Source organism: Capricornis sumatraensis, chromosome 1 (genome assembly GCF_032405125.1).
Source record: "Capricornis sumatraensis isolate serow.1 chromosome 1, serow.2, whole genome shotgun sequence".
In the NCBI taxonomy this organism is placed as follows: domain Eukaryota; kingdom Metazoa; phylum Chordata; class Mammalia; order Artiodactyla; family Bovidae; genus Capricornis; species Capricornis sumatraensis.
Window position 1 is genome coordinate 144,183,790 of NC_091069.1, and position 12,758 is coordinate 144,196,547.

Below are 12,758 nucleotides of genomic sequence, written 5' to 3' on the forward strand. Positions count from 1 at the left end.
AGATCTGCTGGAGAAGGGATAGGCTACCCACTCCAGTCTTCTTGGGCTTGCCTGGTGGCTTAGATGGTAAAGAATCCACCTGCAATGAGGGATACCTGGGTTTGATCCCTGGGTTGGGAAGATCCCCTGTATAAGAGAATGGCTACCCACTCCAGTACTCTGGCCTGGAAAATTCCATGGACTGTATAGTCCATGGGGTCTCAAAGAGTCAGACACAACCCAGTGACTTTTACTTTAATTTTTTATTTATAATTAAAACATTTGGGGTAAAGAGGATTGAAGTGGTTGATTTTAGTCTAATGGAAAGAAGGTTGAAAAATCCTCCACATTCGGCTGTCTCCATTTCATAAATCATGACAAGGAAGGAAGTTACTACTCATATGTATTTTCCACAGAGCCTGCAAATACAGGTAGAACCAAACAGTCATGCTGTCGATGTTTTCTTAAACTCAGCCTTAAAATTGTATTAAATATCATTTTTATCAAATAAACTTATTTTTAATTAAAACTGTATCTTTAGCAGATAAATTTAATATCTCCCCATCAAAATCCAAATGAATTTACATGTCTCTCATGTGTTTCCAACAGCAGCATGCAGATCTCGGACATGTTTGTTTAGATATCAGAATCTTGACCTCATGCTTATGCATGTCTCATACATTAGGGAGTGAGCTGGAGAAATATCATCACTAGTAACAGAAATCTCCCAATTAAAAAATTCCTTTTAAATGTGGGCAGAACTCTGATTTGTCACTTAATTTTAGTTTCAGCTTCCACAAGAATTGTAGGGACATAGCATCAGTGTCTAACTAACATAAAGATTGAAGTCCTTCATGTCTGTGTATTATGCTTAGTCTATGCCAGTATAGTCTCTGGCATATTGTTAGTGTTCATAATTGTTCAACATAATCATTATGGCTATTATTATTTTTCATCTCAAAGCAAAGGTCTTCATAACTACTATTTGCTCAAGCACCCATACTAAGAGAAAAGAATAAAGATAAAGACAATCAAGTGTCTACCTCGTGACCAGTCCCAGTTCTATGAGTCAGGACAGTTAAAGAGATTACTGAAAGCTGAAAAAACAACCCAAAGGCAGTTTACCAATAGGATGCTTCTCTTGGCTCCTCAGAGATGAAAACATGGTTTCCTCCATTTCTTTTTTATCCCTGTTGTTCCTTTGAGCCACCAGATCTTGCAGTTTGTCATAGACCTATAGTCAGACCTGTAATTATATAAGTCAATCCTAATGGTATGGACCCAACAGAAGCAGAAGATATTAAGAAGAGTTGGCAAGAACACACAGAAGAACTTTTCCAAAAAGATCTTCATGACCCAGATAACCACGATGTTGTGATCACTCACCTAGAGCCAGACATCTTGGAATGTGAAGTCAAGTGGGCCTTAGGAAGCATCACTATGAACAAAGCTAGTGAAGGTGATGGAATTCCAGCTGAGCTACTTCAAATTCTCAAAGATGATGCTGTAAAAGTGCTGCACTCCATATACCAGCAAATTTGGAAAACTCAGCAGTGGCCACAGGACTGGAAAAGGTCAGGTTTCATTCCAATCCTGAAAAAAGGCAATGCCAAAGAATGTTCAAACTACTGTACAATTGTACTTACCTCACATGCTAGTAAAGTAATGCTCAAAATTCTCCAAGCCAGGCTTCAACAGTATGTGAACTGAATTTCTAGATGTTCAAGCTGGATTTAGAAAAGGCAGAGGAACCAGAGATCAAATTGCCAACATTTGCGGGATCATCAAAAAAGCAAGAGAGTTCCAGAAAAACATCTATTTCTGCCTTATTGACTATGCCAAAGCCTTTGACTGTGTTGATCACAACAAACTGGAAAACTCTTCAGGAGATGGGAATACCAGACCACCTGACTTGCCTCTTGAGAAACCTATATACAGGTCAAGAAGCAACAGTTAGAACTGGACATGGAACCAAATCGGGAAAACATGGTTCCAAATCGGGAAAGGAGTACATCAAGGTAGTATATTATGACCTTGCTTATTTAACTTATATGCAGAATACATCACATGAAATGCCAGGCTGGATGAAGCACAAGCTTGAATCAAGATTGCTGGGAGAAATATTGAGGTTATTGATAACCTCAGATATGCAGATGACACCACCCTTATGGCAGAAAGTGAAGAAGAACTAAAGAGTCTCTTGATGAAAGTGAAAGAGGGAAGTGAAGAAGCTGACTTAAAACTGAACATCCAGAAAACTAAGATCATGGTATCCAGTCCCATGACTTCATGTCAGATGGGAAAAAAATAGAAACATTGACAGATTTTATTTTCTTGGGCTCCAAAATCATTGCAGATGGTGACTGCAGCCATGAAATTAAAAGACGCTTGCTCCTTGGAAGAAAAGCTATGACCAACTAGACAGCATATTAAAAAGCAGAGATGTTACTTTACCAAGAAAGGTCCGTCTAGTCAAATCCATGGTTTTTCCATAGTCATGTATGGTGGTGAAAGTTGAACTATAAAGAAAGCTGAGCACCAAAGAACTAATGCTTTTGAACTATGGTGTTGGAGAAGACTCTTAAGAGTCCCTTGGACTGCAAGGAGATCCAGCCAGTCAATCTTAAAGGAAATCAGTCCTAAATATTCATTGGAAGGACTGATGCTGAAGCTGAAACTCTAAAACTTTGGCCACCTGATGCAAAGAACTAATTGGAAAAGACCCTGGTGCTGGGAAAGATTGAAGGCGGGAGGAGACGGTGATGACAGAGGATGGGATGTTTGGATGGCAGACTGACTTGATAACATGAGTTTGAATAAGCTCCGATAGTTGGTGATGGACAGGGAGGCCTGGCATGCTGCAAATCCATGGGGTCACAAAGAGTCGGACATGACTGAGTAATTGAACTGAAAAAATTCTGTTAATGCTGACTATACTGTGCAATAAAAATCATAGTCACAATGTCTATCTATCTATCATCTATCTTTGTGTGTGTATATATATATATATACATATATATGTATATAGATATTTATATCGTAAAATATATTTGTTGTTGTCCTAGTTGTTAGACTTTCACTTATTGTTACTCATCTACTGTTTTCTATTTCTTTTTAATTTTTTATTTTTAATGATATTTTGACATTACATTTGTGCGAACTTTACATCCTGCTGTAATTATAGTCTACATTGTTCAAATTTTCCCTTAGACAGCAAGCTGTGCAATGTCTGCAGATGAACATTCAGTAGGCAGGATTTAATATTGGAAACAAATCCATCCACCAAAGCAGACAACAGAGTGTTCAGAATGTCATGTCAGCTATAAATGCAACTGAAATTACCACCATCTTTGCTAATGGTTAAACAAATTAAATTATAGAAGTATGTATGGATATATTTATGCTCTTCACTGGCAAAGTTTCAGTAATTTAAAAAGCAGTCATGAGTAGAGAAGGGAGCACTGAGACAAGATGATTACACAGTGTTCTTGCAAGCTGCCAGCTTGAGCAGATGAAGGCTTCATGGCAGATAAATTTTACAAATAAACAGGAGCGCCACATGAAGTCGGGAAGTTCCTGCTGATGTCGGTGTTGAATTTTGACACACAGCAACTCTGCTGACTCCTGATCTTTCTCCCTTTGGTATTTTATTTTCTTGCAGGCCCTCAAACCTTCTCCTGGACCAAAGTAACATCGACATTACTACCTTCCGCACAACAGGTGACTGGCTTAACGGTGTCCGAACAGCACAGTGCAAGGAAATCTTCACAGGTGTAGAGTACAGTTCTTGTGACACCATAGCCAAGATTTCTGCAGAGTAAGAATAAGTTTTTTACTGAATAATTCTGAATTTTCTAGTGGACGTATTTAAAGAGTAAATGAATCTCTAAGGTACTTAACGTTCTCCTGAACCCACTGAGCTGGATCCTGGGTCTCTTTCTCAAGGATGCCTTCTAGATCGATGTGTTGATGTGTCTTCCTCCCTCACACTTGGTCCCCACAAAAGCTATCTTCATGAACTGTGACCTTCAGATAAACCACCAGATATACACCCATACCACACCCCAACAGACCCAAGCCCCTAATTTAGAACATATGCAGATATAGCATGATGACTTGTATATCCCTGCCTTTGTGATTTTCTGTTATTTTTAACAAAGCCTAACCTTTGTGGAAATGGAAATTTGAGAACTAGGTGCATGATCTGATATACAGGGAAACATGCCAAAGTCTAAAAGTAGTTCTCAAAGATACTAAAAAACAGCTTATATTATACTATCACCTATTCTTAACTAATCTCATGCTAGAAAATAAAGTTATAAGCAAGTTTAAGACATAATTTTCCTTAAAAAGGCTTATGATCAGTTTGGAAAGAGGAAAATGCACAATTGATAAATATTAATTAGTTTTCTTTTATAATTTCATGGCTTAAAAGCCAGTAGGAAATGACAACCCATTCTGGTATTCTTGTCTGGAAAATTCCAAGGGCAGAGGAGCCTGGTGGGCTATAGTCCATGGGGCCCCCAAGAGTCAGACAAGACTGAGCACACACACAAACGTGTATCTTAGGGATCCTGTGGTACAATAGCGATCCTTTGGTAATAGGACTTCTTTGCTATGAGAAACCCATGGCCTTAAGGAGAAGGGGTTTATAAGGAATTAAATTAACCCAGTAAATAATCCATAAAAGTCATCCTCATTCACCAAGTTTACTAACTGGAAATAGGAAGTGAAAACTGGAAACCATATTCTTCATCACTCTGTGAATGAGACAGTTGACTTCACTTTCTAATGAAGCTGCATCTTTTTTTTTCTTGTTCTATGCAGTGACTTTTTCTGTATCTCCATGCACATAGCTGAAAATGACTCTCTCAGTCCTAGATCGCACAACCTTGGTATGTCATTTAGCTGACCAGGGTCCAACTCTCTTTATTCTAAGTCCCCAGGAGAGACATTCTGAAGGCCTCAGTCCTGCTTATAGACTGGCTTCTCCAAAGACATGTTTGCCATGAGCAAACATTTCATTTCAAAGGAGGTGGAGTGAGATAGCGTGAACGTAGCTCTAGGCATTCTTTCCTGAGGGTAATATAAAGGACTGCTCCAAAGAAAGAGCTTTTGTGTGGAACGGATACATCAAAATTGTCCACAATTTTGTAGCTTGTAAAGTCTCTTTGGAAACCTTATCCATCTTTGAGTCAAACTCTTCTACGTTTTGATCTTTATTACATTAAATAGACCCTTTAGTGCTCTCAACTTTCTGTAAGTCATATCCAGTATTTGAATATTCAAATGTTGTCGAGCATCTAAGGACTTTGTCATCTTGTCAATCATTTAAATAAAGTCACTTGGAAAGCTATAGATTAGATGCAAAAGGGAGTGTGTAGTATAATTAATAGAGATACAAGCACCTAACAAATAGGTAAAGGAGTTTACTATTAATAGTATAGCATCCTTATCAGAAACACAGGCATCACAAAAGGATCTACAGAAAGGGTATATTATACTGAAGAGGTGAATTTATTCTTAGAATATAAACTCACACTTGTCTACTTAATACGTGCTAGCATTCCTGTTTGAAATAGGATACAGTATTTATCGAATAGACTTCTGACCCAATTGACAATGTGCTTTGGGTTTCTGTGATAGTTATTTTGATCAGACACAGCCCCAGGATATGTTAATATATTTAAATATTTTTAGAAATTCTTACTCTAATAATGTAAATAGTTTGGGTTATGATATACAAGACACCTGCTTGAGAGCACAGAAGCATAGCAAAGAACAAACACAAAGCTAAAAATTTCTGCACCATTGCCAGATTTTCAAAGGCAAAGCTATACAAATGTTTATTCTCAATAAAGTATCAACATCCAGAGCTTTTAGATAATGAAACAGTATATTGAAGTGGATGAGGCAGAACCTTGTTAATATGATTAACAGCGAGCTCACAATTTAAATATAGTCAGATATTCTAATCTACAAATGTAGACAGAATGTTATTTGTTTAAAAAGGTGAAGTGGCAGACTTTGTTATACTTTCACCTTAGGAATATGTTGGTCTCTGGTACAGCATTGGATAGTAAGCTCTTTTGGGGCTGGCTGGAATATTTCCACTTAGTGGTTATGATTATTTAAACAAGTTGTGAGTCTACATGCAAGATGAAAGCTGATTTTTCCTAGGATACTCGGCTTTTTCAGATTTTCCCCTTCACACTGAGCCAGTTGGTTTCAGATCTCTGTATTTCAAAGTGCTTTCTTCTGTCCTTTCTTCTCAATTTAGGGTCAACATAGAATTAACATCTGTTGACCTAAAACTCCTTGAAAAGTATTGTTGACTTCTTGGTTCTCTGCATTCTCTATATCATATGCCACCTTCCTTGTTTATATCACAAATATAAGAATTTTAAAATATTTAATACATTAATCATTTAAGGAAATATAGTGAGGCAACATTTTCATCTTTAATGCTATAAAAATATTTAACTCTATATTTCATCCTTTCTTTTACAGTCTTAGGTGTATTGCTTGAATTTGATTCCTTCCAATCCTTATTTTCTTCATGTTGTCCAGACTCAATTCAGAAATGATTCCCTTGACCAAATAACTCTAAAATTTCTTTTAGAATAAGACTTTCAGATTATTACCTAAGAAAGGATATTAAATTTGTTTTCTTTTTCTATCCAAACTATCAATCACAGGACAAGTGTTTCATACTCAAATAAATATTGAAGTGAAAAATTTTAGCTTATTCCAATTAGTTTAGAGATTTCATTTACATGCCAGCTACTCATCATTTAATTTTCAAATAAATTTTTTTAAATGTGTGGTCTTATTCAGTCAACATATTTTTAAAAAAATATTATTTGATAGCCTAGGATGGATTTAGGAAGGTTAATGTGAGAAGGGAAGAGAGAATAAGAAAGGGCAAGAGTGATTATAGAAACTGGAAAGAGAATTAAGTGTGGGGGATGGGTATAAGGCAGATTAATTACTGCATGTCATTACCCTGCACCCTTGGATGCCATTTTCAAAGTGTCATCACCTATCCTTTTGCCTTTGAAGTATCAGATAGTTTATTAACCTCTGGTCTCAATCTTGAGCTGCTCTTTAGTCTTGAACTTTTCCATTGCTCTTCTCAATAGGGTAGTCCTAATGAGATAAGGATACAGGGAGTGTTACTGAGACTACAGCAGCTGGATGTTTAGAGAGATTTCAGTCATGGCAGCATGGTAGGTAGAAAAGATTTTGGTGGGGGGAGGAGAGCAGAGGGTACATAAAAGCTCAATCTAAGGCATAACCTACAGGGATGTTTACTGTAATTCTCTTTTCCAGTATAATCCTTTGCATTAAATAGAAACAAGACTACATATCAACTTGCTTACACTGGGTTCCCAGATGCTGAATCTGAAACAGTTTTATGCAGAATTCTTCATGTACCCTTGGGACATATTCATAAAGAAGAGATGAGGAAGCATTGGACTGAAGAAGAAGACTCAGTCCAACTATTTGTTGAAACAAGAGTCCTAAAGCTGGGCTGGTCCTTCAGACTTGTCCCAAATTGGTCTGTGAACTTGCAATATCTGATTTTTCCCAATGGCCAGAGAATCAGTGGTTCAGTTCTAGAGGAAAAGTCAGGGTTAAGCATCATAGCTTGTATTACTCCCTCATTACGCTGAAATTTCTCAATGACCTCAGGAAATTTAGTATAGTACCTTGGAGCATTTTTTTCTATCTTCCCATGATTGCATTTTGTTTCTAAGCTTATAAAGAAGGTAGAAAAGAGGAGACATAGAAAAAAATTAGCAAGGTATAATATATATGTGTGTGTATATATATATATATATATATATATATATATATATAGAGAGAGAGAGAGAGAGAGAGAGAGAGAGAATTGGAAGAAAGATGAGAGAAGAAATATAAAAACGATGAGAATCTATTGATTTATAACATATGTTTGTGCCTGTCCGGTTTTCTGGTTCTTAAATTCATAACCTGACTTTGTAATAGTTCGAAGATGAGTAGAGAAATGTTGTTCATTTTAAAGATAGATCCCTGGTATCTTTATAAAAGAATCAAAATCCTGTGGAGCATGCATTCTCAAAAGCAGGGTTCAATATAGATAACCTAGGTGTGGGAAGGGACAGGGAAGCCTGGCGTGCTTCAGTCCAAGGGGTCCAAAAGAATTGGACATGACTTAGCAACCTAACAACAACAACTCTTAAATGAAGATTTCATTATCCACAGTTACACAAAGGGCAGCATGCTAGATGTCAGCATAGCTCCCCATTAGCCTTCCTGGTGAAGCAAGGCGGTTAAAGACTGTGACCAGAGAGGACCTCAAGCAAAATACAGGCTATCCATAGAGAATTTATTAGCCCCTTGAATGGCAGCAGGGTTCAGGGGTAACCTGTAGGGCATTGTGATTTCACTTCCAGCTTAGATAACAGGAATGCAACTGAGCTTTGATTAATTTTATGCAGCAGATGCTTAAATAACATGTAAATTGCTTCTTAAGTGGTTGCCTGTTTTCTTCTTGCATACCTTTATTGCTTGGGAACTCACTTTTTAACAAATCCTTTGGTTCAATTCTATCTAGTTAAATTCTCAATTTTTCATTCTTTCTTTAATGCTCAATATAAAGGAGCCCAACCTTTGTGTGCATTTGCGTGTGTGTGCTTTTTCTTCTTGCCATTTTCAATTTGCCTAGCACTCCAAGTTACACTTAATCATCTGTCAGCTTCGCAGATAAATATAGTTTGGACAACTGATTTATTCTTTAGTAAGTACATGTTGCGCCCCTGCTAAGTGAGAGTGATTGTTTAGAGTGTGTTTGATAAGCATAGTACAACCCACAAGAATCCTGTTCACATGGAATTCACCTTCTTGTGAGACAAGATAGAGAGTAAAAAAATAAATAAACCAAAAAAAAAAAAAGAAAAGGGCAATATGCTGGATGGTGATAAATACTTCGGAAGACAATGAAACAAGAAAAGAAATAGAAGTCCAGATATGAGTGCAGAGAGGTTTTACAATATGAAGTAGGAGCATCAGGGAAATTCATAAGAGAGGGATATTTGATCAAGACCTGAAAGAGATGATTATATGAACTAATTACTTAAATCAAGAATGTTTAATTAATTATTTGCACATGTTTAGCTAAGTCTTCCCCCTCCCCTCAAATGAAGTTCCATGTATTCTTATAATATGTATTTCAATTCCTGGTTTCCAAGTATTAACTATTTTAAATCTAATGATTTTGATAGAGAAATATCCTTGCCATTTTTTGTAATTTGAAAGAACTTTATACTTTAAAGAAATTATTCCAGTGATCTCTGGCTGAACAACAAACTTCCCCAAACTAAAAGGCTAAAACAACAAGGATTTTATTGTACACACAATGTCATGAGTCATGAATTTGAGTAGAGCTCAAGTAGGTGATTCTTCGCCTCTGGTGCTAGAGTTGAATAAAGTATTCAGCTAACACAAATCTGATCTAGTCTGGAGGGTTTGAGATGGTTTCATTCTTCCTTGCCCTGGTTCAGATGCTATATATACCTAGGACTGTAGACCAAGCGCTTACTGATGACCTCTTCAATAGGTAGTTATATTTTTCCACTGGAAGCTCTGGGACCTAGAGAGGGTGCCTCAGGAGAAGTACAGTCTGTTAGTTGCTAAAGAATGGAATGCAGAAACTGATACAGTGTCACTTTAAACACAATCTATCAGTCAAGTCACTCCCTAAGCGGGACCTGAAGTTCCAGATGGACAGGAATTTTGAGGGGAATACTATTCAACCCACTTGCTATATTCAACCTACAACCTATATTCTTCCACAAGGATAAAGGTGGAATAATCAGGATATATAATACTACACATATGTTACAAAAATCAGAAAATTATACCTAGAGCATTGGGATCTGTAATTGTACAAGCTTTTTTAATTGAAAATATGTTATTTACATACTGTCCAGGAGGCCATGATTCTTACCAGAATTTTTCTTTTTCTTTTAACAGCGACATGAAAAAGGTCGGTGTCACTGTGGTTGGGCCACAGAAGAAGGTCATCAGTAGTATTAAAGTTCTAGAAACACAATCCAAGAATAGTCCAGTCCCAGTGTAAAGTGCTATTTCTGGAAGAAAGTGGAAGGTGTGGCATCACTCTGCAGACTGATGACAACACTGGAAATACTGGTGGACTTTCCAAGCCCAATAAGACACTCAGATACGAGTAAAATGCCTTAAAATGGAATTTAAAAACTCTTTATTTTCCCCTGTTGTTTAGTGGATGGGTGGGTGGGTGTATTTTGTTTTGTAATTGCTTTTTTATATTAGTTGATGGATTAAATCAGAATTCTTCAGTGCAAAATGACAAAGAACTAGCATAGAGCCATTGTTCATAAACTGACTATCACAAAAGCAAAACAAATGAAATAATGCAATGAGCATGGTGGCTGTGCTTCTCAATAGCCACAAAAAAACAGACTTGTGATATTTTTATACACAGAAGAGATCAGTAACAGGTATTTTGTTTCTTTGAAAGCAAGCAAAATAGAGGAATTCATACCTCAAACTATCCAGCCATATTTACTACCTTTTCATTGTCTTATTCTCTTTTATCTGTTAAAAAGCATATAGAAATGAAGTTTGTAGTTGTTTTAAGTACTACACATTTTTGATTGTTAGCCTCCTTAAGTATTATCATGTAAAAATGTGTTTTAATTTTGAAGAAAAGTACATATTTATTTTCTTTTTGATTGTCTTTTATTGTTTTCTATTTATGCCTTGATGATTTAATTTGGATTTGTGACAGCCAAATGCCAAATGCTCTCTCAAATTGTCAGCAGCAGAAAACATGATAAACTAGACACGGAAAATGATGCTTTTCTTTCCAGATTGTTTGAATCATACATGCATATGTATCTCTATCTATATATAAAAAGAAACAAAACCCTTTCCTTGCTCATACACTAACCAAATCTCTCACAGTCTGAATGAGTCCACCCATTTTTGTCTCCCCATTTATTATAAACTGTGTGCTCCTAATTTAGCGTGATACACCGACTTGTGTATAATGGATTTTCAGTGGCATACCTGCCTTGCTCTGGTGCTTAGGAGACCATAAACTCCCTCCATTGGTAAAAGAGCTATATTAGAGCTCCTGAACAGAGAATGCTACACTGGAAAGGATTGGGATACTATTTAGGTTGCTGTATTAATCGGCAATGTAGCCTATAAGCTGATGCATGAATCAAAAAGATCACTGGCTGACTGGTTTTGAAATGCCTCTTTATACATTTGCTTAAATTTGTTGAGCTGATTATAGGGAATAAGGATTACTAAACTACTCATCTGCATCACTGAGCTTTTGCTAAATTAATTAAACATTGTCATCATCAATAGCAAGTATTATTATCTTTGAGTCTCCAGTGAAATGCACCTATTATAGTTTTGGTATATTTCTTAGAAACATTGAGCTTCTTGACACTTATTGAACAGATAATCTTCAAAATAGCTGGTTGTCCATCAAGACTCAAAATCTGGAGAGATCTCTTCTTGCAAGGAACTTGGACTTGCTGTTCCATAAAGGTCAAATATGAACATACTCTGTAATATTTGAAATATATACCTGGTGGAGATCTAGCCATAATAGATTGTGAAGCAACATTTTAGCTCTATCTATAATCTTTCTAATGCTGATATGATCATGTTATTGGAATACGAAATGCATATGTCAGAAGAATAGAATGGATAAAGCAATGCTGCAACCTTTATGTTCTTATGCAATATGGAACACTTATACAGCTTACAATCACAGATCAAAATTCACAAGTGCTAATCTGTTGTAAGTTTAGTGTAATAAGGCTTATGTTGTATTCCTTCAATATAAAATTATTTCTCAAATGTCTTCAATATTCTTAATAGTCAAATCATCCTACTAGAATTATGTACTGGGTGTATAAGAGCATGAACCTTTTAAAAAGATATATATGATTATGAAATTAATTACAAATTTCACTTAAGCCTGCTAGAAGCAGCTCAAAACCATTTTTTAAGCAAACATTTTGTTTTGTGGAATGTTAGATTGAGATCCGAATCTGGCTTCAATCTCATTTTTTTCCAGACTATCATTTACTTTCTTAGGTACTATTCTGTGCACACTCCACAAAATCTGTGCATTTCATGAATTAGGAGAAGCTGAGGATTGTTTAATCTATTTCATTTATTTTGGCTGTGGTTTCCATTTGAAAGTAGAAAGTGTATATGCAGTATATTGCTCTTCATTTTTCACTATTTTTCTATCTGACTTCTTATAAATTTACTTTTCACAATCCTTACCCTGTACATATGTAAACATAACAGTGTACGATTCTTTACTGTGGAATAGAGGTACTAGAATGCTTATGGCCATCTCTTTGTACAGAAACTGCATTGGCTTTCAGTAAACACGAAACCACAATTGCTTCATAATATCATGTACCATATTATCTGATTGTATCTTTAGTTTGATTGACATATTTATTTCTGGTAACTTGCCCATGTTAAGCTGTACTAAGTATCAAATAAGCCATGTATAAATGTGATATGATTGGCAATATGTGTGTACTTTAAATTTTCATTTTCAAATCACTACTCATTTAGTCTATGTTGTACAATGTAGATGGCCTCTTACTAATGTAAAATGATTTGTAGTGGAAACATTTATATTTTTATAATAAACATAACAAAAATATTTTTTACAGATTGGAATATGGAAGTGGTCTTTGAACCTTTTTAAA

The 12,758-nt window shown here is 36.0% G+C and overlaps 1 protein-coding gene across 1 annotated transcript in view; it reads left to right on the forward strand.

The window, feature by feature from the left end:
- Nucleotides 1-10,102, forward strand: part of EPHA3 (EPH receptor A3) — a 404,569-nt gene extending 394,467 nt beyond the window's left edge. Inside the window, exons 16-17 of the mRNA XM_068987994.1 lie at nucleotides 3,641-3,796; nucleotides 9,997-10,102. Of these exons, the coding sequence (XP_068844095.1) occupies nucleotides 3,641-3,796; nucleotides 9,997-10,102 (262 nt within the window). The remainder of the gene's footprint in view (nucleotides 1-3,640; nucleotides 3,797-9,996) is intronic.
- Nucleotides 10,103-12,758: the final 2,656 nt, after the last annotated feature.